This window comes from Gavia stellata, chromosome 4 (assembly GCF_030936135.1).
Source record: "Gavia stellata isolate bGavSte3 chromosome 4, bGavSte3.hap2, whole genome shotgun sequence".
NCBI lineage: Eukaryota > Metazoa > Chordata > Aves > Gaviiformes > Gaviidae > Gavia > Gavia stellata.
The window spans coordinates 7,674,737-7,701,732 of record NC_082597.1 but is presented as its reverse complement, the minus strand read 5'-3'; the positions used below and the strand labels follow the sequence as shown (position 1 = coordinate 7,701,732).

At 44.9% G+C, this 26,996-nt stretch overlaps 1 protein-coding gene across 2 annotated transcripts in view; it reads right to left on the bottom strand.

The window, feature by feature from the left end:
• CAMK1D (calcium/calmodulin dependent protein kinase ID) overlaps nt 1-26,996 on the bottom strand; it is a 233,833-nt gene that overhangs the window by 10,149 nt on the left and 196,688 nt on the right. For both annotated transcript variants that reach the window (XM_059816627.1, XM_059816626.1), the window contains exons 6-8: nt 21,942-22,017; nt 11,142-11,254; nt 9,300-9,378 (exon numbers count right to left, since the gene is read on the bottom strand). In XM_059816627.1, coding sequence (XP_059672610.1) covers nt 9,300-9,378; nt 11,142-11,254; nt 21,942-22,017 — 268 coding nt within the window. The remainder of the gene's footprint in view (nt 1-9,299; nt 9,379-11,141; nt 11,255-21,941; nt 22,018-26,996) is intronic.

The window sequence follows — 26,996 nt, the reverse complement described above, 5'->3', positions numbered from 1 at the left end:
TGATCTAGTGAGCTTCTCTGGACTTTCTCCAACTAGTCCACATCTTCCTTAGAGGGCGGTACCCAAACTGTCCGCTGTTTTCCAACTAAGGCAGCAGAATGGCAGCATTGCTTTGTGTTTCCTAAAGATGATATTCTGCTTACATACCCCAGCCTGCTGTTTCCATTTACGTGTTCCACGAATTGGAGACATTCCTTTCATTTTGCCCAGATCACTCCAAACTGTAGCCTTGTTCTTCAAAGGACATGCAGCTTTTTCTACCTTCATGTCAACGGCACATCTAAGAAGCACTCTCTGGGACCAGTCTCCTCCAAATTGCTCCCCTCCTTCCTGCTGGTAACACTCACCCAAGAGGTGAAAGAAATGAGAGGAACTACTTACTCTTGGGAGGAAGGTGAGGGACTAAACTCCCATCTCCCAAGAGTAGAGAGCCACCAATCCCATCCTGTTGCAACTGAGCTGATCTATACTGAGTTATTCAAGAGTACAGGGTTCCCATTCAGGGTAGCCCACCTCCAACTGGGAAGGGCACTTGGCTGACTGCTACAACCATATAACCTCTATCTCAAGTAGACAGAAGAACTGGTACTATGAGCAAAGCATGGTTCCCAAATGGCACCTGACATCCTCTCTTGGGTCCCTATGCTGTTGATGGAGAAGGGGAGGTGTTTGACTGAGAACTGGAAGATCTTCGGATCTTCCTCTGAAAAGGATTCCTTCTGATCACCTTTCCCACTGACAGGGAGGCAAGTTGGTCTGGATTTTCCACTGGGGCCAGGCAGCTAAAAGTTTGGTGAGGCAGCATCTAGGTTAAGCATCATGTTCACTGTTCCATCCTCTGTCCCTCACAGGCAATACTGCCAGGCCCAGCACAGACCCTGATGGATCCCATGCAGTATATACTCCCAGATGGACACAGAGCCCACCTGGCCTTGCACCCACCATACAGTGCATTTTCTTTATTTCTCTAGCATGACATCATCATGTGAAGCAGCTCCTACAGCTTTACCACAGCCACACCTACATGACCCAAGTAACATGAAACAGAGTGTCCCTGACTGCCTCCATGAAGAGATGACCCAGCAGCCTGAGAAGACTCTAGCTGTATCGCCTGCCCTGCACAGCTCGTTAGCTTAGGTGCACAAGTGTGTGCAGATTTGCGTCCACTCTCCTTGCACCCGCTCAGCCTTTTGGTGCAGACAGGCCCTAGAGTCACTCCAAAATGTCATGAGCCCTCTGCTCTGTCCAAGGACACCTCCTCGGTGAAGGCAGGTGTCTTCAACATGAGCCAGCTGGGAGCACTGACGGTCATACCACGGATCTGCAGAAGAAAACTAAGCCAAACACTTAACGTGTGGACAGCTACAAGCCAAAGTATCCGTTCAGTAACTGATCAAAAAGACCAAGCTGCAAAGAGAAAATGACTTACGTTTGCAAAGAGCATTTTTCCTCTGAAGCTAATGAAGCATTTTGCTTTATGAACAAGTTTTTTAACAAGCTGTATAAGCACAGATCATGTTTCCCTCTTGTCAAATTTTATTTTTGAAACATGGGCAGAACAAGTTCTTGGGGTATGATACCCTTCCCAGCTCTTCCAGAAGATCTTTCCTGCCAGCCTCCACAAGGACTTGCAAATGCATTTTTGCTATATGAAACTTTTCATCGGGCGTGTAGCTCAAAAACAGGCTATATATTTTTCTGAGTTTAGGGATCATTTTCTGAAATGCTGGTGGTTTCAATAAGAAACTGCCGGTTCCAATAGTTCACAAACTGTCTTCTACTACCATTAACTCTATGTTCATGATGCAATTCTGGTAATTTTGGAAAAAATAGTCTGAGTATTTGGGTGTTTCCCAAAGAGGGAGAAGAGTAGTTGTTTACTTTACAAGGGAATGGACCCCGTGAAGCTCTCAAATACAGTCATGGGGACTATCCTACATCTAAGGTCTCTTCAGCAGCATTAGCACCTTGCAGATGCTAGTTTCTCATCGAAGCAAAATACCAGCAGTGCTGGGGCTGATTGAGTGCAGCAGGATCCGTCCAAACACGTGCTGGTATGCTGAACGGTGTGGCTCAAAATGCAGCCCTGGCTGCCAAAGCTGGTGCGGGATCATTCTCCAAGCCACCTCTGAAGAGCTACCCTGTTAATGATGCAATGCTGTAACATGAGGACTCTGCTTTTATTCTGTATTTTGCACTTGGAGGCTCTTGAAACTTTTGTAAAATACTCGTGGTGTTACACTGTTTATAGTATATTTTACTTCTAGGAAAACAGAAGAAATGTTAATATCCATTCTCTGGTGGTGTTTTGCTGGAGGTGTGGTGGTTTAAGGACAAAGGCAAGAGAGGTGGAGGTGAGCAGGTAGAAGTCATATCTTTTATACCATCAACTTTTAGAGTTTGAAAAATGAGATAAACTTTTGGGCACACAAACCCACCCCGAGGTGGCTATCATGAGCATCATCACATCTACACTGAATGTATTTAATCACGAACTTTAGTTCCGATGCTGAGAAGATAATGCGTGAAATTTAATAGACATACTGGTTTTAGAGCATGTTATAATTGCCCTTCCACCTTTCCCTATGTCTCCAAGTCCCCAGGCTATAACCCATCTTGCTTTTCCTTTTAGGGCAAAAACAACTTAGCATCTTTCTTTCTTCCTCCCTCCCCTGCACAACATACCCTTCTCCTACAGGAACCAGCTCCATTTTCCCAGCCATCTTCTGTTTCAGAGATGATCAAACTGATATATATCTAGTGAAACCCTGAGCAATAATTCTTGGCTTTGCAGTTAACTTTGAAGTTAACTGTGTCAGCACTGAAGCTTGTTTTTACCAACTATACCAGTTGGCCCAGTAAAAAATACTACTTCTACCTACCACACACACATACAAAAAGAAAATTAAAAAAATCGGAATAATGCATGATCTATTACCATGCTGAGCATCACCCAGAACTGAGTGAGGACTGATTAGCCTAACTGGAACCTGGCTTTTCTCTTGGGGTCCCTGTTTTGCAGCACCTGAAAGCAGCTACCTCCTGACAATGGTTTGAGGAACTTCGTGCTGAAGCTCGTCTTAAATCCAGTTGTAAATATATGTGTCTCAACACACAGAGTTGGATACTAAGGGCTACAATCTGATGATTCTCCATCACAAATACTTCCAGAGGAGCTAAGAAGGGTATTTCTCATGAATAACCATAACAAATCTGTCCCTGTACATGAAAGGAATCTAAAGTAATAATCAAATATTATTTCACAGTATCTAATTTATTTTAGCTCTCTACCTGGGTCCAAAGCTATCACAGCAATTTATCTGGCCATAGGACTTCTAAGCTTTGAGAGGAACCTCCAACAAAGACAAAACCAGTAAATTTCCTTTTGGACGGTTCTTTGTTAGCATACTGCAAGCACAAGTCTCCTGCATCCTCCCTGCCCACGATGGCAGGCAGAGTCCTTCATCTACCATTATTTTCTGAACCTTCATACTGAAGGCAGCCAACTCAAATGCTGTGCTGGCCAAACAGTGCTTGGAACTACTCTTGAGTATGATGACAGGAAACATGGAGTTAGCTGTAATGGATAATGCTGAAAGATCATAACACTTCTATGCATACACACACACACATATATATACACACACATATACACATGCATGCATATAAATATACACACACACATACTGTATCAGTGACGTTCCAAAATAAATAGAGTGCAGGGACGAACTCGATAAGAGTTTGATTTAATGTTGTAAACATCAGCAGTTCTCTTCAGGGAGCCCTTTTCACACTTCAAACAACATTGTCTGAGAACTGAGCTCTTTGTAAACCATGTCCTTTCCCTGGGTGGAAATTATTATCTGGCTCGTGGTCTCTGGCACATAATAAACACTCAGGGTCACGGTCACAATTTGCAGAGGCTCAGTCCTTGCCAAAGCTTTGCGATTCTTCAGCGTAGGCGGGGATGGACGTCGGCATGTCCCAAGTATCCACTCTCCCTCTGCACGAGCAGTGGGGAAAGGCGAGGGCCATACTCATACCTGTGGACACAGGTGTCTGATTTAGGTGCCACAACCTCCTTCTCCCCTACACAGTCTATACAGGGAGGCGATACATTTTTTAGATGTCCCAAGCTGCCTTCGATGCCATAACTGGCTTCAGCACACAGCGGTAAACCCATTTAAGGTCACTTGGGAAATGCGTGACAGAGCAAACAAATGTACGGCATGCCTTCCAATTCCTGTACTAGCTTCCTGACTGTTGGACCTTCCCCTCGCCATCTGAGGACTGTTTTCTCTCCCTCTGACCAGAGCCTGGAGGCCGATTTTGAGGCTGCAGGACCCAGCTTGACCTGATGGGGAGCGCAGTGTGATCCTACAGCTGCAAAAAACAGGTTCTTGGGTTTCTGCAGCTCGTCCTTAGTCACTGCAGCCTGAGCGACTGCCCTAAACAGGATGTGGGCTCTGACATGGCAATATATTTAATAAACTTAATTGCTGTCATTAATATGAGCTAGGGAAACATTAAAACGTATCAAGCTGCAGCAAAATTACCCCACTCTTTTGTTACCTTCATTTTCAATGTCCTTTTTGAAGTCACAGTGCAACAACTAAGCAGAACATTACACCTTTGCAACACACCATAAACAGCGCAAACCTCAGTGAAAGATATGCTATAAAATAAATAACTTTCCCAATGGAAAGCACAAGTCACCTCTATATTAAACTGGAGAAATCTGTATAAAGGGACAGATTGTACAGGCTGGGGTGTAATCATTATACCAACAAGTCTTACATATTGTACTGTTTCTGCTACCATACTTCATTGCAATTATTAGCCTCCTTTTCTGCCAACTCCGAGTTTAACATACCGTCCCCCTGCCAAGGCCATTTGATTATAAATAGCAAAACATCACGTAAATGCAGGCATGTGGGGAGCAGATACAGCACAGAAAAGTGGGCCACTGGGAAGAAGTATTTACTTTTTTTAGGGTCTGATCGTGTACAAACATTTAGTCATGTGAATAGCTGGCTATTATAGAGCAGTTTCCCAAAATTGAAAGAGATTATTAACCTTAAAGGCACAAATGCAATTATCTTGCAAGATCCAGTTCTTGCAAGCCTTGTTTGGAAATTTTTAATAAAAACATGTTTAATTAAAATAAGAGGTATATTTTGGAATCAGTTTGCTCTTCGCAAATGTTATATATTGAAACAACAAAATCTCCTGGCCAGGTAGCCATCTCATGCACACTTAATTATTTTTATCACAATCGTATTATAACACATGTGTTAAGTACTCATGATGTGCTAGATTTCTTCCTAATTTGTGTCTGATCCCAATGATCTGATACTGCAGGGGCAGATTTCACAGGAGGAAGAAAAAGGGAAAGCTGGAAAATGTCACTTCATGGAGCCACTTCATTGTATATATTAATTATCTACTATTTGCACAGCACCAGTGACTCGGGCAGATGTTTTGTGTTCCGCTGGTGAGACAAGGAGGCAAATCCCAACTCTGACTGAAGTCAGTGGTGAAACTCCCATTAACCTCAGTGGAATTAGGAGTTCACTTTGAACTCTAGGGTTCGAAGATGCTTCTCCAGTTACATTGCTCTACAGAACCAGTTGTGTAGACAAAAATCCCCACCTTTTATGAGATGTCATTAGGGGCTACTTGAAGTGTAAGCACTCTGCAAGAGCGTATCATTTATGGGACCACTTGAAGTCTGCTCTGACCACCTCTTCCCACTAAGCCAGTAGTCTTACATACCTCATTACTCTTGATCACACACAGAGAAGACAATGCTATGTAGGCACTAGGGAAGGTGATGTTGCTAATGGGGATGTATGCTGAAAAATACATGCTCATGTGAAAAGGTGGTACAGGATGCCCCCATTATAAAAGTCGTGGTAGCCTCTCTCTGTTGGCCAAACACTTGCACCCTTGTCTCTGACTGTTGCAACGCTGAATGCAAACATGAGAGTGAGGAACTCAAGCCTGGACTTGTTGGAAACTTAAATTATGCCCAGGCTGAGAGAAGGACACAACTGACCATTGAGAGGAAGCACAGAGCTCTCCTCCTCCTCCACTGAAAAGGCCTTCCCCTCCTTCAAAGGGGAGGGCAGGATGCCATTGCAACAGATATAGTGGCTAGAATGAGAAAAGAAGCAGTAAAAACCTCATTATTTCCTGGCATAAGCAATCTGGGCAGAAAATGCCTCTTGAGCAATGGCTTGGCAAAAGAAGATCCTAGCACTAACTCTGAAATAACAGATAATATCCGCGTGAGTAGCCTTGATTATCCAAAAAGGCATTTTAGTAACTTTTATCGCTACAGGATCCAAACCCTCCAAAAAATCACTGCACCACTCTCCAGAGAGGTCCATAACTGCAACATTTATGGTACATGAAGCTTTTCAGAGCACGGAGGAATAAGATACCGAGTTTTGCTCAAGAGCTCACTGGGGAGGACAGAGGCAGATCTGAAGCTGTATCTTTGGAAACCTCCATGCTTTGCTTTCACTGTACAACTGTCCTTCTGGTCTTTAATGCACTGGCACACATTGTCTCTATGTCGAGGGGAGGTGGATTTGGAGTGGGTATGGAAACATGGTGAATATTTTATCCCTCCCTACTGCGGTGCCATTTGCATGCCTGAACTCTTGAAGGCTGACCCCAAGCCATGCTTCACATGCTTGGGAGGTAGCCCTGCAAATGAACCACTGCCTTACAAAGTCAGCCTGGCAGAAGAAGACCCCCTGCCACAGAAATGGGGGAAAACCCTTTTTAGGGGGTTGTTTTTAAATGGAAGATTCGATTCTGTAGAAAATATAAAAAATTATGGAGCAGTCTGTGAGTTTCCATTGGCCTTTGGCCATGACATGCAAAAGAACAAAAAAAAAAAAAAAAAAAAAGGAATGAAAACACTTTTTATCATTTTGTTCCTTTAGGAGGGCCCAGAAGCTGTGTGTCTTACAAGTGCCACGTTTCTTTGTTGCACTCCAGCAACCAACACGGAGGTAGCAGGGCCAAGAGCTGGATGCTTATGTTTTGTGTACCTTGGATGTAAGGCTTTGGAAAATCTGCCTCTGAGTTATACAAATGGTCACCTCATTCTCTGCTGGGAGTTGCATTCCCATTGTTTATTCTGATTCTCTAATATTGACTTTTGTAACTTGTTTAATTTCCTGAGGCTCAGGTCAGTATCATTTAGAAATGTTTTTTTTATTTTCATCTCATGAAAGCTGGATTTCATTTTCCAGATTTCCTTTTTGTCACACAGACAATGCAATTATTGATGGGACATTGGAAAAAGGGCAGGCTCAGGTCTTGACTTCTCCTCATCTCTCATTTGTATTGATGCCAGCCACTGATGCAGCTAATAACCATCTGTATAATGTTTCTCATTGTCGTTGGTATGGAGAACCTTGCTTTTCTCAATGATTTACATCACCTTCTGCATCCCGAGCCTTTCCTAAAACTTTTTAATTGTAAAGGCTGAGCCTCAATCTTATCTTCAGCCTCGTTTGTAATCACAGCGACTGACAATCTGCAGTCAGACATAGGTACCTCATTCCCACTATGGAGAAATCAGTGGCATTTCACTGTATTTCTACCACTTGTGTAGTCATAACTTACTGAAAGCCTTCATGACTGCCAAATTGTTAATTAATGATGGGGGTAAGTCATCAGCCTGTGTATTGGTAAAACTTTATCAGCAAGTAAGCCAGAACGGTAAAAATCTTTGAAAGGATTTACTTTCCAACTAGTCCCAGGACTGAAAACAGCAACGAGATGAGACAAACCAGTGAGTGTCAGAGAGAGGAGCATAAACCCCTTGAAGCCAAACTGAAGTATTTGTTCTAGAGCTACAGCCATTATGTTTTACTCTGCTTTGAAATTTAACATGATTTTAAGCTGGGTACCAAGTTCTGTCCCTTCAGAGCTAGAAAGGTCAAGAACCATGTCCAAAAGCCACATCTGCTGAGGAAGCAGAGGTGACCAGAGCCCTGCTGATAAAGCTCCCCAGCCTCAGAGATGCAGACTCCATCCTCTGAATGAATGTCTCCAACTCCCAGCAGTGCTACCTCAAAAAATCACTGAAAACTTCTATGCCCATGCTTTTCTACCATGTGTTTTACACTCAACTGCACTACTCAAGGCTGATCTCTGGGCTCAAACTGCATCGCCAGGATGGTTTTGTGGTCCCTTAAGCTGTAGAGCTAGTTTTGACACCGGCCCAGTTGCTTTTCTGAGGGGCTATGAATGCTCAGAAAAATCTTCAGTTCCCCTGCAAATGCACAGCTTCATGCTCTTATCCAGCCAGTGCTCCAGAAACTGCAAAAGGAAATGGTATTTGTGGTAATTGTGACAGCATAAAAACACAGTCTAATGCGTACCTGGCGTGAAAATGTCATGCCATTGACTCCTTTCTGTTGCAGTTATTATAACGACTAAAATAACACCTCGCTTCATATAATGATCCCAACCCTAAAAGACTTACATCCAAGGCCCATTTTTGGGTGCAGCTGGTAGTGTGGCTGATGCTCGGTCACTCGAGGTTGGTCAAAAGTACATGAGCCATTCTTGTTTCAGCTACATAATACTTAGGTAATGTTGGTGAAGTCAGCCATGCGCAAAGGTATCATCTAATTTAAAGCACTTAACAGAGGTCTAAATGATGAATACATTCAGACCAGGTACTTTTGTAGTGACTGCAGAGAGATAGCACTGCTACAGCCAATTCAGACTCAGCTGATCCAATCCCTCTCCAGGGTTTCCTATCTCTTCCATTCAACAAGAGAGGGTAAACAGCATGTGAAACCAGGTCCTTACTGCAAGTAGGAGGTGGACTATCATCTGTGAAGCACACACGAGGACTTCCTACTTCATGAGATGCTCTTAAGTGCTCTGATACTACTTTGGCAAGGACCTCATGAGCAGGTTGACACCCAGATTTTTGCACACCTGCAGAATTTGACCTTTTGCGCCAAAATATGATTTCTGGGTTCAATCATTTTGGCATATTGCATTGCTGTACTACAGTCAACATACATAATTCAGCATTTCACTGAATCCTTATACAGATACTCAACAGGGCGGTGCATGAGATTAAAGTCCATCATGATTTTCCAGGAAAATCTGGAGGACAAAGGCAGGGGTTGTAAGATTAAGAGCACAGAGTTATTTAGTAGAGGTTAGTATACTATGTGACAGAAAAGACACCTCCACCCATGAATGTAAAATGATGTTCTCTGTCCTGAGGGTTTCACACAGCAGTGACTGTTGCTTACCAAGGGTGTCGTGCTGCTTGCTCACAGGTGTATCTTTTATTAGGATCCTTCTCCATCAAATTCCGAATGAAGTCTTTAGCTGTAAAAGAAAGAGAGAATAACTTAAAGCAATAGGGTTGATGTCCAGTTCTGCTGCAGGATGATCAGCTAACAGCGTTGACCAGGACACCAAGTGCCATCTGGCCACAGTGCCAGAAAATGGCTCTGGGTCATTTGTCATTTATTAGTATATATGAAATCCAAGCTATTTAATATGGCAGGTAAAAGCTGAAGGCACCTACTCCTGAAGATATATTTAGGAGTAGGATGAATAATTCAGAGTCAGCAGAGATCAAGCCTGCCAGCTTCCAGCTCCCTGGTCACCCAAGTGCCTCTGACCATCTTAGTGGTCTGCATAAGGCCACATCTGTTGGAGACGCTGATGAACTGAGTGGGAAAGGCAAGGAGGAGGTCAGATACCACAGTAAGAGGAGCTTCTAGTTGCTCACTCCAAGCAATTGCACACATGGGCAGCTGTGAGGACATGTTGCATATTTAAAAACAAGTTACTGAGGAAAATTGACTCCCTTGGGCATGAGGTAGTGTGTTTTTAATCGACACTATAATGGAGGGAAGGGAGATCACAGCATGGCATGCATCCAGTAGTTTCAGGAGAGAGTAGCTGAAGGAGCCACAGCAAAGCCAAATATGGCAGGAAAATCTTTGTGCTGATTTAGGTGATGGACTTCCCCCCAAAATGCAAAGGGGTCTGCCAGCAGACCATTGTATTTTCTCAGAAAACCCTTATGGGCTTAAAAAACCTTCTCATCACATATATTTTTAAGCAATCCATCACAATGATATCTGGACCGCAGATGTAAGCAGCATGAAATGTTGTTCTATGCAGAGATAACAGGATATATAATCATCTTTAAAATAAAACACTTCTTTTTATATCTCCCCTGCCTTAATCAGTAGTACTAATGAATCAGAAAGCTGCATTTCTAGGGATATTTTTGTCTGATAAAATGTTCCTAGAATTCATTTATTCTCCTGTGTGAAATGGCAGATGTTTCCCCAGGTTGGACAGAGCAAGGACAGCGAGCTTGTGTGACCTCCTGGAGACCACACAGCATGTCAGTGGCACACACAGGGTGCAATGCTGAACATGCCCCTGCCGTCACCTATGGATACTGATGCTGACAGACCATGAGCCATGCTGGAGCCAGAAGCCTTCAGGCACACTTAGCTGTAGCAGGGTGGTATATCTGCCTCTCTGCCAGACTGACTAGAGCAGGCACAGGCAAGCGCTATGGGTTAGATGTCTTCTGCACCGGGTGGGGAACTGGGCGAGCATATGGGCAGCTATTTGGATCCGACCACACGGACAGCACTCCCAGTTTTTGAATCTGCTTACCCGCCTCATTTGGAAGCCATTAATTTCTTGGCTTTGTCTTTGCTGTACACACTGCAGACTCGCTTCGGACCTGCAGTACAGTTCTAGTAACAGAGTCGAACTAGCTTGCCTTATTATTATTAGTGACACATAAACCATCTGCATTTTATTTGGATATGATGGAGAAGTTAAACTGCTTTGTCTTCTTGGGACAGTCTTCTGCTATCTTAATCTTCTGTTCCAGCTACGTTTTAGTGCTTTGTGTGTAATGGTACTTGATTTGCTCTCCTGCAGAAATAACCTCCCATAACTATTTGAGCTGAAAGAAATGCACATTCCCAATGATTTTCTGTTAAAATGAGCTCCACACATGATGGAGGGTGTGTTCTCATGCCCAGAGGAGGAGATCTGCAACAGGTGGACATGCATGAATGATTGTTGCAATTAAATGAGTAGTAGCTTCTTACCAGACTCAGAGATGTCATCCCAATATGGAGAGTCAAACTCGTACTCCGCCTTAAGGATCTGCTCAAAGAGTTTGGAGTCATTTTCATCATAGAAAGGGGGATACCCACAGAGCCTAATGGAGAACAAGAAAAGAGACACGTGACCCTCGGGCCTGTCTTGACCAAGAAGGTGAGAAAAAGGGAGGGAGAAGAAGGAGAAACTCTTTTTTAAGACTTGCCCCAATAAGTTTTAAAGCAGACAAGCACTACCACAAGAGAATTTTGTTCAGGGACATGTAAAGTCACTTCTGGAGATTGGTGGCATCCTGGACAAAGAGGAGTTCTGCATGGAAACCCGGTGCTGTTGATCCTGCACTGACTCATGCAGCTATCCTGGCCTCCCTCTGCATATTTTTGGGTGTTTAGCCAGAGGAATAGTTTTATTACACAGCCATGAGCCCTTCCATCCTCTCCCATACATGTGATAAAAGGAGTTTTCATGGGCTACAACCTACATCCACACAGCACCAGTCCCTCTCGTCCCTCAGCACAGCCATTCCCCGTCCAAGAGTCTTCTCCATACTGGCTTCACTGCTCTGGTTGTCCTTCTGGACTGTTCTCACCCGACACCTTACACAAGCCACTTACACCACCTTTATCCTCTCCCGGACGGTGCAGAGGCATTGCGGTGGCCCTCCACATGTGTGGGCACAGCAGAGCCCTGGGAACCGAGGACACACAAGAGGTGACGACACCTATCCAGTCACCTGCACGGCATCAGGACAGGCTTTGAGCACAACCTGTGGTCTCCATATTGTGCAAGAGATCGTAGCTGTATATGAAAGTTTGTTGTACATCTGGAGAGCCACTGGCCACCTGCATGGACCTCTTCTCCAGCACAATGTGGAGGAAGAGCTGGTGCAAAGCAGGACAAGGAGCCCCGCAGCACCATCAGACAGAGGGCAGGATGTGTCTGTGCCTTGTGCTGGGCTCTGCGTCCCCAGGTCCCTGCAAGGAGGATGTCTGGGAGTCACTCCACCTCCGCAGCAGAGCCTGCACGGCTGCACATGGACCTGCCACTGCTACAGAGACACACGGAGAGCCTCTCCCTTTCTCATTTCTGCAAGTGATTTTGCTGCCCACATCAAATTGCCTACCTTGCCTAAGGCTAATGACAGTCCTGTCCTGGTTGTCAGCATTTATAATCAGACTTCTCAGAAAACCTAGCCCCAGGACAAGCAGAACATTGAACATTATTTGCCTAGTTTGAGCTAAAACACTCAGGGTGCAGCCTCTCAGTGCTGCAGACAGCAGGATAGTCACTCTGCTGAGGTAGGGCTCCTCCAGCCCTGCAGACATGGGAAAACCACATCCAGCACTGCATTAAGCAAATGCAGAGATAAAACTTTGGAGGAGCAGCTTTCCTCCAGCCTGGACATCTCTACCGCAGTGGCCATCCTAACAGTTGCAGTGCTGGTGCTGTCAACTCCAGCCTTTCCAAACCCCTCAGTAAAGCACCCAAAATCTTGAGGGTTGTGACAAAAGAGGAGGAAGGTGAAAATCAGTTTGTGTGCATCCCCCCACAAGACTGTGGGAGAGATCCCTCACCTCAGCCAATGCTGCATGCAGTAGTCTGTCCCTCTCTGTGCAGACATGCCAGCAAAGATACCCCTTCTTCAAGTTTTAGTACCAATGTTGCAACGTGCCTGATTTACCTCTGAGGCTGGTCCAAGGTTTTAGCAAACCCATCCTGCTCACAGTTAAACAGGCCTTTCTGCCTGTATTGTCTCGTTTAGAGATGACGCTTTTTTTCCTCTTATCTCTAGTCTATGGTGTAAATTATTCTTTCATATACTTTGCCGATATTGAAATGATCTTTTTCCTACAGTTTTCTTAAACCCTGAGTCAATCAACCTCAATAAAGCATTTAATTGAAGAGAGTCAGACATTATAAACAGACTGAAGATCTAGCTGAAATACTACACTGCAGCAACAACAGAGAAAGGGGGGGAAATGTAAGAAATGAAATACTCAAGTTATTTATAACTCAAAGCCAGCCGGCTTCCCTGGAGGTTATTTGAACCAACTCAACACTTGAGGGTGAAAGGAGCAATGTTTCATTAGCTCTGAGGAGCCAGTGTGCTTGATAAATAATTTAAATGTTGAGTGAGATGTTGATCTGCGTCAGATCCATATCGACCTGGAAGAACTCTACTGAAATTTGCAGCATTATAATGAATCCACTGTGGTTCAACTGAATCAGAAATCTCTCTCTTTATCTTGCAAAGCAGATGAGCCAGTCCTCATTTGTGTCCCACTGGATGACTGCCATTATCAAAAGCAAGTAAGATAACCTCATGCCAGACAAGCATTTACGTTCAGAGCAGGACTGCATACCTACTTAATGGGCACGTGCTTGTGTATGGGACTCAATGCAGCAACTCTTGCGTGAAACTCAGTGGTGGAAGTGGCATGTGAGAAGGGCCATTAAAAATGGTGCATTTAAGCAAATGCCAAAAAGCCTGGATAATGAAGGAAAAACATCTGGTAACCTAATGCAGAAACTGGATCCACAACCAGGCTCCAGCTCTACAGGTATCTATGAAGAACATTTATATAACTTGCTTTAATGTAATAAATATCAGCGCTTACATCCCACAGCCTTTGGCAGGGATGCACACAAACTGATTTTCACCTTCCTCCTCTTTTGACACAACCCTCAAGATTTTGGGTGCTTTACTGAGGGGTTTGGAAAGGTTGGAGTTGACAGCACCAGCACTGCAACTGTTAGGATGGCCACTGCGGTAGAGATGTCCAGGCTGGAGGAAAACTGCTCCTCCAAACGCACTCGGAGCCACCGCCCTGTCCCTCATCCCTGGGGGACACATTGGGCTCCGTATAAGAAGCCTGACAGCCCTTCATTAATTTCTTGCCTTCCTCAGCACTTTCCTTAAACAAAACCAAACTGCTCTGATAAAACATTGTAGGGCGAGCAGACAGCGCTGTGCATGCCGAGGCGCTGGCAGGCTGCTCTGGAGAGAGAAATAACTCTCTTCAAATGTGCACTGTACTAATTACCTTGGCAAAGGTACAAGAGCACAAGTTAGGGCTGCTGTGATTTATACACGCTCAGGGCAGCAAAAGGTAGGAGCAAACTGCTGAGCAGCACAGAGCTGGAGGGCTATAACCCTGCAAGGGGGGGGAGCAGAGAAAAACGAACCCCAGCAAGAGCCCCTGCCTCTCCAGCGCCTTTCAATCCCTCTCCTACACACATCCATCTCTTCTCCTGTTCCTCTGCATGGCTTGAGTATCTACACATCTTGGGTATCTACCTCTGTGTCTGGGAGATCACCACAGCCTATCGCAGGGGTGCATGATGGAAGGGCTGCATGAGGAGTCAGCGTCATGCAGCAAGATGCCAGAGCTACTGGAAACCGGGCACAGGGCAGAAAACAGACTCTTTTGGCACTGCTTTTCCCTTGCTGGTGAGAGCTTGAGAAGCGTTAGTCTCCACTACAAGTCACGGGCAGGGACATCCCTCCAAACCAGCACCCTGCCTGAGAGCAGGCTGAGTGCAGGGCAAGGGCTGGTCCTGGCTTGGCCACGGATGGGCATGAACCTCCTGCTTAGGGGGACCCAAGGATGTTCCTCCAGGAGGCAAATCATTGAGGATCTACACCAGAAAGCATGTGAGAAGGGAGCCGCACCTCGAGTACTGCGTTCAGTTTTGGGCCCCTCACTACAAGAAGGACATTGAGGTGCTGGAGCGTGTCCAGAGAAGGGCGACGAAGCTGGTGAGGGGTCTGGAACACAAGTCTGATGAGGAGCGGCTGAGGGAGCTGGGGTTGTTCAGTCTGGAGAAGAGGAGGCTGAGGGGAGACCTCATCGCTCTCTACAATTACCTGAAAGGGGGTTGCAGAGAGGTGGGTGTTGGTCTCTTCTCCCAAGTGATGAGTGACAGGACAAGAGGAAATGGCCTCAAGTTGGGCCAGGGGAGGTTCAGGCTGGATATTAGGAACAATTTCTTTACTGAGGGAGTGATGAAGCATTGGAAGGGGCTGCCCAGGGAGGTGGTGGAGTCACCATCACTGGAGGTGTTCAAGGAACGTGTGGAAGAGGCATTGTGGGACATGGTTTAGTTGGCACGGTGGTGTTAGTTGACGGTTGGACTTGATGATCTCACAGGTCTTTTCCAACCATAGTGATTCTGTGATTCTGTGATTCTGTGAGGTGGCATGTGGGAGGGGAATACCAGGGCATCCTGGCACAGGCAGGGGTTAGGAGCCAAAATACAGGCGGTCTTGCTGTCCTTTCCTTTAAAGTCAGAGTTTAGGAAGACACAGAAGTTTTAATGTTACTTTAATGGTTTAATGTTACTGGCTTTGCTGTAAGGGATGGGAAAGCCCCAGTGAATTAGCCTATCATGCAATTTATGGCTGAAGGAAATCTTGCTGGACTTCCAGCAGCTGGGCCACCTTCCAAAGTCCATAATAAGTTTTTATTTAATGCTTACAGAATCAAAATCCCACCAACTTCATTTCCATCTGCTGGGACATTTCTGTGTGAAAAAAATGACCTCACTATCAGAGGTTCTGCTGCTTTTCTTTAGATATGCAGAAATACAAAAATAACCCCTCTGCCTTCAATGTGAAAAAATCCTGCATTGTCCTGGGGGAATTTCAGGCAGCTATTAGTTGTCATCAATTTCTCGCAGTTTCACCAAATAAAAGCTTTTCAGAATTATTTAGCAACCTTATCACATCAGCAACAGATTTTCCCTTAACCTCCTATTTCCAGTTTTGCCTTAAAAAGAATGGGATGCAGATAAGAAAAACACAGGTGGCTGTACAAAAGAAAGATATTGCCAGAAATAACTTCTAGAAGCCATCAAGAGAGCACAAAAGGAATACCAGGAACACCTTCTCCTCACCAGGCAGAGAAAGCAAACCCCTGCAAGCTCCTGTTACATATTAGGGGTGATGCTAAAGGCTAAATAACCCATTTGCATGGTCAGTGTATACAACCTGCAACACAAGAGGCACTGGGGTTAGTTTTACAAAAAATCTTATAGTGACATTAGAGCAAAGAACTCAGTAAACGCTCAAAGACCTGAGATGTGTGGTGTGGGAAGCCATCCAAGTGCTATTTATAGGGATAAACACATGTATTTCTTCTTATTTTAAGAACAGACCCTCATGCTGGCTGACATTGCTGCCCTCATGAAACTGTGGACACGGACATATTGCATCGGGAATAAAAAATAAATTAAGAAGCAAGCAATGAGGAGCAATCATTTGGGGTTGTTTTCACACTGTTTAACTGCAATCCAACATGCCTGTGTACATTTTGCCACCGCTAATTGTCCTTCCAGTACTGAACAAGTAAGTTATTCCTCACTTTCTTTCTTAGGCTTGTGTGAGAAGCCGAGCAGGCAAGATGCCTGACCAGCTTTTCCCAACGCATGACTCCAGGACGATGATGGAAACTTTTTCTGGCATAATACACTTTGTACTGTCACTGGTTAATCCTTCCATACAAACATCAATGATGATTTCATGCACATCTACTTGAAAATCAAAAGCAACTCAGCAGCAGAGAAGTACAGGAAAGTATGATCCAAGATGTATCTCCAGATACTTGTTGTTTATAAATAACAGTAACAACCCAGTAATTCTCTTGTTCAGTGAACAGAATCAGAAGAAAATTCAGGGCAAAATGTGTTCAGCCTAGTGCAAAAGAGACAGGAGGTGTTGAGGATGAATAACCAGGGGCTGAGGCAGAGCATTCTGTGGCACCAGGTGCTTTTCCAGCTTTGGAACACAATCTTCTATTTTTTGCATATATATTAGCATAATCTTCGTTATATCAGGTATGCATGCAACCAGTATTTTAGCTCCCCAAGCTTTTGTAACCTCTCATGAGAGCCAGACAGGTCCAAAATCCAGCTGCTGGGAATCCAGTGAAGTCTCTTGCTCTTCTTATGCTTTACATTTTTAAGCTGAACATGTACCAAAACTACCTTGTGATAAGCAGAAAGCTGAGCTCAACAATGAGGCTTGTTTCAAATTGAGAAATATTGCAACTGGAATAACAGGAAATTTCAGGCTGCTAAAATTAGTTTGTGTGAATAATGACTTCTCATGCAAAATAGGTTTTGATAAAAACTCCACTGGCGCAGCCTCTGCAATCTGGCTGTCATTAACAAGAAGCATTAGAGACTGGCACTGAAACAAAGATATTCTTTCCTGAGACATCCTTCACCTTGCATATCACAGAAACAAATATTTGTCTAGAGTGTCGGTGCCCCAGAAAGAGTTTATTCTTCCAGTGTCATACGCTGAAGGCTCTCATGTGAGACTGAGCTTGCGTCTGGAGGCACTCAAACCACTTGCAGTAATAATAGCTCAAAGCATCTTTAATTTATGCCTGGCTTCTGTGTTGGATTCCCCTGATTTTCCATCTTCTTAAATGACAACAGTCTCTTCAGAGTGGCTGTGAGGATTTGTGGGAGAGGTGGGGAGGTGATGCAGGATGATGTGCTTGGATTGCCCTATGCATAAATACATCTCCAACTGGTTTGGGCACATGCAAGTAGCTCCAACTGTGCTGATTGTGGAGCTGGAAATGGTGTATCCGGATGGGTGTGGTGATATACTGGAATTAATAGCTCCTGCTCAGGGCAGGATTAACTACCAGCGTTGCAGCAGGGTGGCTATGCTGCTGGTGCTTGCGGCATCTGAGCACCATGCCGCACTGTGAGCACAGTGGCTCTTCTACCTCTGGTGGTGTGGCACTGCTGAGATGGCAAACCTAGATGTTAAACCTGTGCCCATCACTGGTGGTATCAGACACCCCAGCAGGGCTACTTTCTTCCAGCTTAAGGAAGAACACCTCTTCCTCTCTGTCTTTACAGTACCCCTGACATTCACTTTCTTACGAGGCCACGTCTGCAGTTTCTGGCTTTTCCTGGAAGCAAGGATGAGATCCAGTTCAAGATTAAGACATATAGGATGTGGACTGGGTTTCTAAGCTCCCATTGCAGTCAATAGGGATGGAGTCAATGGAGACTGGAGAGGGTTGCAAATGTACCATAAAGCAGATGAAACCATACTATGAAGGCAGGGTCTGAGTACGGAGCAGGGTGTGATCCAGTAGCCTCAGCAACGGGCATCTGGTGCTATTCGACACGGTCCATGGTCTCCTGCTTGGCCTCCATCTGCCACGCCAGAAGGGAGGTCTCCACAGTGCGTTACACTTGCCAAATCCACATGGCTGTCCTGGACACCCCAGCGTGGCAGTAAAAGTGTAGGTTTAGGCAATTGAACGGCACATCCCAGTGAAATGACTGCTTGCATTGACCCAGGCTGGGTTGAGGTGCCCGCAGGTAGAGTCCAGTGCCACTGGAGAAGCCGTCGAGTGCACAGGACCCCTGTCCCCAGCTGGCAGGTATGCCATGGGGCTATAGGGGCTGGACCGTCCTGCAGCCACAGCTTGAGACCAGGCGGGATACTGTATGTGACTGAAACTGCAATAAACACCTACGTTAGGGTAACCAAAGTGAGCCCTGGAGTGCCACTGACTGTAACAGGAGCTGAAGGATGTAGCTCACATGCAGAAATACTCAAGGAGGTGGTTTGATCTCAGCCCCAATCCCACCCAAGCAGTAACAGTCTGGCAAACACATTACCATGCTTCTTCTACAGCAACGCATTATTGCCATTCATTTTGACTGTACATAATACAAATCACGTCCTTACTACATGAAGCACAGAAACCCTGAAAAAGTTTCCTTGCCCTGCAAACAGGGGGGAGACTCATTCTTACTAAACTGATTTAAGCCTTCAGGGTTGGGAATTCCCCATACAGCAAATGGGGAATTTAGATTTGAGGAGTGTGTGTGCCTTGCTTGACAAGCCCAGCACACGCTGATTTGGAAAACAGAGCAGGAAACGGCTGAGCTGAACCTTGCAGAAAGAGCAGCCTTGCTTAGGAAAGGGGAAGGATTATGGATGAGATCGAACCCTTCCACCTATCAAAGATGTGTTCATAAACTGGGTGTGGAGGACACATTATTTAGCACTGTCTCACCCGTATTCCTCAGCAAGACACATAAAAGCCACAAGTGAAATAACAACAGGTCTGCCAGCAAAAAAGACCTTTGGTACATGAGCCATGGTTGAATGGGATTGAAAACTTGGAGGAAAGCAGAGCCGAGTTTATCTCCAGGCAACCAGAATGCAACAGTTCACAGCCCTCCTGTGGGCTGCCAGATGGACACATATTTTCATGGTGGATAATTGACAATAAACTAAACCTAGGCAGCGGTCGAGCCTGGAAGTGAGGCAGTATATTGCTGTCTTCCACCCGCATCCTCCTTCTTCCCACTCTCCGAAGCTGGTACTCAGCAAAGTACTACAAAAGCAACAGAAAAGACTCTACCTGATTGTCCTGCCATGGCTGGCAAGGACCAAAAATGTCAAAAAACCCAACCCCTAGGCCTTCCATGCTCAGGTTTTCTTGTGGAAGATGGTAAGTTTGGGTCAGCACACCCCATCCTCATCTGTAAGAGCACTAGGGAGTGATGTCTGAATCAGCCTCTGAGGTATTTTGGCATGTCTGCTGTTTTCCTCACTGCTGTAGCATGTCCCACTGGGCTTTGCCACAAAGTCAGAATCATCTCTGTTGATTTTTGCTTTGTTATGCAAAAGCTTTTTGCATCCTGCTATTGATGGTTGTGCCAAGATAAATCCATCCCCCTGCAAAGTTTTGTTCTCAACAAGTTTTCAAATATTCATGTAGATTGGAAGGAAAGTCATAAAGCTGATGTTTTTAGGCAGGACTTTGTTTTAAATAAATAAACATACATGCAAATAAATAAAGCCTTCCTATACTACTTTAATACAAAAAAGCCATTTTGGGTAGCATATAACTTATGCTCAAGACTAAATGAAAATGTAAAGAATGAACATTGCACAGAGTGGATAATACAGCAATGAGATTTGTCCTGGCAAAAATAGTTCTACTACACCATCAAAAAGTTATTCATGTTGACAAGCCATGAAATGTTTGCATAAGGAGAAAGGGAACAAAGTAGGAATGCTTTAATGCTGTGCCTCATTGGAGCTGCTTTTTCCTTTAGTCTTGTATAACTGTGACAGTTGTGTAAAAGGGAAAAAAAAAAAAAAAGGGAAAGCACTGGTAATGCTAGCATGAAAAGACATTTGTTTCTGCAGCAGTCAACAGCTACAGAGCAGCTCTGTGCTCTCTTGCACAAAAGGAACAGGCTTGCTGTGCTCTGCATGGTCACCCTGGGTCAGCCCTTGGCAAAAGCCTGACCTCCTCTCGAAGACCCACATGAATAGCTCCTGCTTCAAAGTCTGCTAGACTATGCAGATGCAACCTATGTAATTGTTATTTGAATGACATGTATGGACTCACAGACCTGAGCCCTGAGCACAGACCACCCCATCAAGACAGGCCCTTAAGCTAGAGGGAGTCTTCCTACAGGTTCACAGACCAGTAGTTCTGCACTTCCTTCTCAATCCAAATATTAGCAGTGATTTCATATGCTCATGCACACAGAGCTGGATTCAGATGACGGTGCCCAGAAATGTTATGTATGCCCTTCTCTGGACAGCACTAATGAGCCCTGGCACCAGGGCATCCCTGTGACCACAGTGGTCAGGACACCTCTTCCATCCTTCCAAGTATTGTCGAGGGGACAGGAGTTGGCTTACCTACTTCCATGGCTCAAGCACTGAAGGTGCATGCACATCTAGAGTACTGGCTGCCCCTTTCATGGAGACAAGTCTGGATATAAGGAAAAACCTTTTTCCCATGAGGACAGTCAAGCAGTTGAACAGGTTTCCCACAGACCTTGTGCAGTCTCCATCTTCAGAGGATTTCAAGACTCAACTGGATAAAGCCCTAGGCAATCTAGTCTGACCTCAAGGACAGGACTTCCTGAGTTTCCCTGTAATCTACATTATCCTATTAAGCCTTTGTGAAGAAGGGTGGCAGGTACTGAATGAGGACAGGCACTAAATCTCCATAAACGTATGAGTTCTGAGATCTATCCACCACTTTGGAGAATGCACAAAAGTCCTGTTCCTGTAGCTTTCTCAAGCAACCAATCCCCACTGCCTTGAGCAGCAATTAGCCCCATTAGAGGAAGAAATCTCATCCAAGAACGCAGGAGCTTAATGGCTTGATAGAAGAGTGACAGAAATGACAGGACACAAATCAGGTTACCCTCTCCTATGGGACCTGATGGTTGGATGTGTTAAGGAAAACAACCCCTCATTTTCAGTGAAAATCTCAATACTTTGTATTGTGTTTTGATGAGAATAATTCACTGCAGTACATGAAAAGCTCTTCCCCCCTTATGTCCCTCTGTCCCCTCCCCAGGAAACAAAAAGTCATTACAGTGATGCCTTGAGAGAGTTGGCTCTTCAGGATACACTTGTGGGCACAATGCTGTGCTCTGTGGACATGGCCAAATTTGTTTCTCGTCAAAGCTAACCTGAGCAGGGGAGGGAATACCTTCACTAACGTCACAACCTGGACAAGCCCATACTATTGCACAGAGTGTAGTTCAGGCGGGAGCAAGTATTTTTGCTTTTGAAGGGTCCTGGTTCATTTCCTACCACTTCTGCACAAATTTCAGCCTTTATGCAACTGGGAGATGTCCAGGGTTCATGTTATCCTGGGTCACAAGTGTCAGAGATGAACTTTCTTGGACCAGACGAAGTGGGTAACTACATGGTGGGAGAGTATGTTGCAGGTCCCAACGCTGTGATTGAAAGCCCAACAGATACTCACAGGATGTATGCGATGACCCCAATGGACCAGCAGTCCACAGCTTTGCTGTAGGGTTTCTGGGCCAGCACTTCAGGAGCTGAAAATAAAAAGCCGAACGAGCACATGTTACCAGACCAATCATTTGAATGTGGCCAAGAGGTAAGACCCTGACACTTCAAGCTCCCTGAGACCTTGTGTTGCCCTCCACATACGGCCCTCACATTTGCAAATATCCTAATGTTTTTGAAGCTCATATTCTCACAAAGACTCCTAAAGCGGAGCAAATTCCCTATTTTCTGACGCCAAGGACACAAAACAAAACCAAGCACAGGAAAATGCGTGAGAGGCAGAAGGCCATCACCTCTTTCAGAGGAACTTTAGGAGACTTGGAGGAAAACGAGGCCAAGCTTTGCACCGGTGCTGAGATGCACATTCACCCTGACAGCCTTGCAGCTCCACCGCATCACGCTGCCAAACTAGGGATTTCAAGAGGCAACTCAGAAAGTGCAGCATGTCAGGGAGGCGATAAGTTATGTCCACAGGAGAGGAAGGGGAGCTGTCACCACACCTCCCAACAGCTGCCTTCCAAAGCCTGCTGGATGTCAGAATCAGAGGGATTCATTTGTCCTTCTGCCTCTGGGAACACAGAAACCTCAGAGGAAGAAATGAAAAACAGTAGGAATTGAACACATGCACAAAGGTACTGAGCCTTCTGCCTCTATAGCTTTCAGCCACCATAGACTGAATTTTGCTAGAAGTGAGAGTCTGGGCATTTATTGAAACTCTTTGTAGGTCTGCTTTCCTTTCTTACACCACTGAGAATTAAAAAGGTGCATTTTTTGTTTGGGAGCCTGGAGTATTATGTTTTCCCTATTGGGACCTTTCAGTGCAAATGCTTAAACCTGAATTTTAAACCCCTGTGATGCTAATCTTTTTCATGTAAAGAAGCTTTTGCTTTTTTCAAAGCAAAATGTCCACAATAATGCAAGAAATCACGGCTTGTGGCATTCCTAAAGCAGACTTGCCACAGTGGGTTTTAAAAAGCACACTATTTCCTCTGAGTACTTTGGAGTTCAGATGCTGTAAAAGAATCATGAAGGGGCAAGTTCCAGCAAAAACATTTCTTTGGGCTTACACCTTCCTCTGCTACCAACATCAATTAGTTACTTGAAGAATAGCAAAGAATTTGTGAAGCATATAAACGTATTAAAGCTTGAGCCTCACATTTAGTTGCTACATATGCTTTGGTGTACTGGTAAGGACTCTTCAAAGAGTTATCTTCTCAAGCTAGACAAGTCAACAAAACTAAGGTCAAAACTGCCTGCAAGGAAGGGAACAGGAAGCAATAATGAGAAACAAAAAAGACTTTCTGGTGCTTGGGCATAAGAGCTTATAGAAGGGATTGAAGGGAAGACAGTGCACAAGGCAGATGAGGACATCCAGAATGATGGAAAGGGTCGAGTCACACTGGGGAGACACTGTAAAAAGGAAGAAAATCCAGGGGAATGTGAGTGAAAGCATAGCTGGCAGCCAGATTCTCCCACTCTTGAAGAGTGGGATATGCCCCAATCTGCAGCACAGGGTAAATATTACCCCAATCTTCAAGTCATCCAGCAAACTGGGACCAGTGCATGTAGAAGAAATTAAAGTGATGGTTCTGTTCATATATTGTTATTCCTAATACACTGTTGTAATGTGTGAATACTCCAACATCTATCCACTATGTGCCAAAGAAGGTTTCTTTCCACTGTACCTAGCATGAACAGCTCCAAACTTGGCTCCAGGAGCTCGGCAGAAACCTGCACCCCAATTCCTGAGAAGCCTCTGACTCCTTCCAGGACATGGGCACACTGCTGTAGTCTATCAAGATAAAGGTTAAAACATTCTTACTACGATAGGGGACAGAGCTGTGGAAATACAAAAGGCATCTTCAGTTGGTGCCCAAAAGGTAACTAACTCCTTTCCCAGTGGCTGGGTCAGGGTCTGTGTGTCAGGTTGGCGATAGACAGTCTGGCGGGGGTGAATTTGAAGAAGAACTTGGGATAAAAGAATAAAGCACCAGACAGCCATCCTATTTGGCCTGCCATTGCCTCCCAGATCACCTGGTGAGTTCGCACTCTCGCAAATTTACATTTTTCTTGTATAAAACAGTTGTACCTCAAAGTTGCTCAAGACAACCTTCCCAGACAGCCCTTGTGTCCCTTAACCTGACTCTTTCTGATTCATCAAAACTTGCCTCCAAGTTTTCCTCTAACAAGAATCTTTTTTCAAAATGTGCATCAAATAGGGTTTGTGAGACTCCATTTCCTTTTTTGTCCCATCCCTTGTGACTAGATTTTGTGACAAAATATGCCAAAGAAGGGAGTTTATTTTCCCCTGTCCTTAGGTGATCAGTAGTCTTCCAACTCTCCAGTCCTTCCAAATTCCCAATGTTTTATTCACATGTCCCTTCTACCTTTGACTGTCTGCTCCTGTTTGCATAATTTTCAAGACTGGCAAACATTATACATCTTATATCCCCCCAAGAAAATATTATGCAAATGGCTCCTGAGCACCACAGATCCTAGTGAGCTCCTGACATTATACAGATATGCCACATTAACATACCAGAAAACAAATCTCAGACAAGGGGATGTGAATTATATAAAGATTCTCCCTGTTAAAGCTGTGCTGGGGCATTTCTCTCTGTTTTAAAGGAGTGAGGAGCACTGATAACAGACAGTTGCTGCTGCAGATGGTGGCTGTGAAGCAGGTAAGAAGACTGCAGGATCAAGCCCAAAGCAAATGTGAAGCTCTTACCTCCCCTTTGGGAAACTTTAATGAAGAAAGGCAGGAGGTTTAAATAATTATTTTAAAGCCAAATGGCTGCTTTTGGCTTTTGTTCCAAAGAGCAGACATGCAACAGGAGCAGGAGAACATAGCTAAGCATCATCTGTCTCTGATATATGGAAAAGATGGAAATATTTCATGAGCTGAAAAACAAGTCAGAGGAGCTCTCAGAAACGATGGTAGGTCAGTGCTAAGAGGCAAAAGCAGGAGATGCAATGAAAAAAATCCAAGAGCTGACAGCATTAAAGGATCAACACAGATGACTGAGGAGACAAAACAGCAATAAGGAGAACGGGAATGTCAAAGCTCCCATTTCTGGTGCTGGGGAAACGCCAGCTGAGCTTCCAGTATTGCACCTCCCCAGGGAATCACTGTGGGCTCAAATGCTACACAGCAGCCATCCAGAGATGGGGAATTCAATGAAGCAAACATGAACCCTTCCCCAGTACATTGCCCTGTGGGTGCTTCACATCCAGGAACTGTGTTTCAGGCCAAATCAGCATTGCTACCAGCAACACACGGCAGGTAAAATGTTGGGTAGTGGTCCCGGGGCCTCATCCTACCTGCAGGTACATGAAGACGTGCTTCCCAGGGCACTCCACTTCCAAGCCAGATGATCTGCTGTTTTACAGTTAGGGGTTTTTTTTGTTTAGTTATGTTTTATTTTTAATAAGAGAAAAAAATTACAAGGCTTGTTTCAAATGGAGGTTTTAAGAAAAGGTACAGAACAGGAACATTTGGAAACCTCTCAGAGCACTATGCCATTACCCCAGGGAGCACAGCTATGCTAATAAGCTCCCTAAAAATGCAGCTGCTGGATGCGAAAACCAGCAATACATGTTCTTGCAAAGAGCTCAAGTGATGGGGATTGCTCTGATACTTTAAGCCTGTTGAACAAACTGTACAAGTCATGAGGGTACCTGTTCTTCATACCACCCTCATACTTAAAGGCAATTTTCCTTCACTCCCATGATGGTGCTACTCCCAGCAAATTTTGCTATCTCACAAGAACTCAGTCTACTGCTATTTTCTGTGGTTTATATGGCTTCCCACAAGCTGCATGCCAGAAGGAATGAGGCGTTTGAACAAAGGGTGGTGGTTTTGAAGATCCCCATAGGAGTGACAAATCAGCAGGCTGCCATAAATGTGGGAGGAATAAAAAGATCTAAATAGGGTTAAAATAACCAGGGACCTGCTCACATTGGGCAGGGACATAGCTCAACTGGCCCAGTGAATTGGCCTGGTGCAAGCCAGGACTAGTAGTTCAGCTGGTAACCATTTTAGTGCCAGTCTCCATCATGTAGGCAGGTCCTGGAAGTAAAGAAGGGGAAACGTGAATGGGCTGCACAGGTACAAGATGGCCATGAAATCTGAGAGGGAAGATGACTAATGGGCAGAGTTTGTAAGGGACACCAAAGAGAGATGGTGCCAGCCCCGTTGCTTAGGACTCAGAGGTACCACCTCAAGAAGATGGACAGAAAGGAACAACCCTGCACCATTGAGAAGATGGTTGGATGCACAAAGGGCCAACCCAGCCCCTTTGAAGCCAAAGACAGTGCAAGAGCAGCGTGAGCTCCCCTGCTGCCATACAAAGCATCTTCCTCATGGTGCAAACAGGCTAAGAGGCATATGAAGCAGCTTCACGACAAGACCAGAGTCCCTCTTCCACTGAGTCCTGGGATGCAAACAACTTCTTTCCCGCTTCCATACAGTCCTCCAGTGATCCTCTTGTTCTGGTTGGCCAAGACTTTGCAGTTTGGGGCTGTTTCTGAAGGACAGCAGGGTTTCAGTGCAGCATCGCAGGCTTCTTGTCCTCCTGTTGTCCCTATTTCATGTTACTGAGTCAGATTTAGATAGCTGTCATCGAACATAATGCAGCTACAACCACATGCAAGCAAACACCATTTCAGGATATGGCAATGGAGCTGAGCAATTGCACTGTCACGAGCTTGTGCCTGAGCAAACCCTGGTGAGAGCAGTTCTTGTGCTGTATTTTTACTTCCTTACTCATCTTACTGCCTAAACAACTCCTGCTGTTTGCTAATAAGGATATTCCAAAGGGTTATTGAATATTTTCAAGCCTTGGACTCAAAGGATACCAAATAAGTCAAAATTCAACATGGAAATCTATTGCTTACTTAAATGTTTTGGTCTTGTGCAGGACTAAGAGAAATGCACGGCTTTGATATGATCCGAAATTGCTACTGGATTTCTGGCAGAGCTGAAAGGTGTGAAATGACTTTTCAT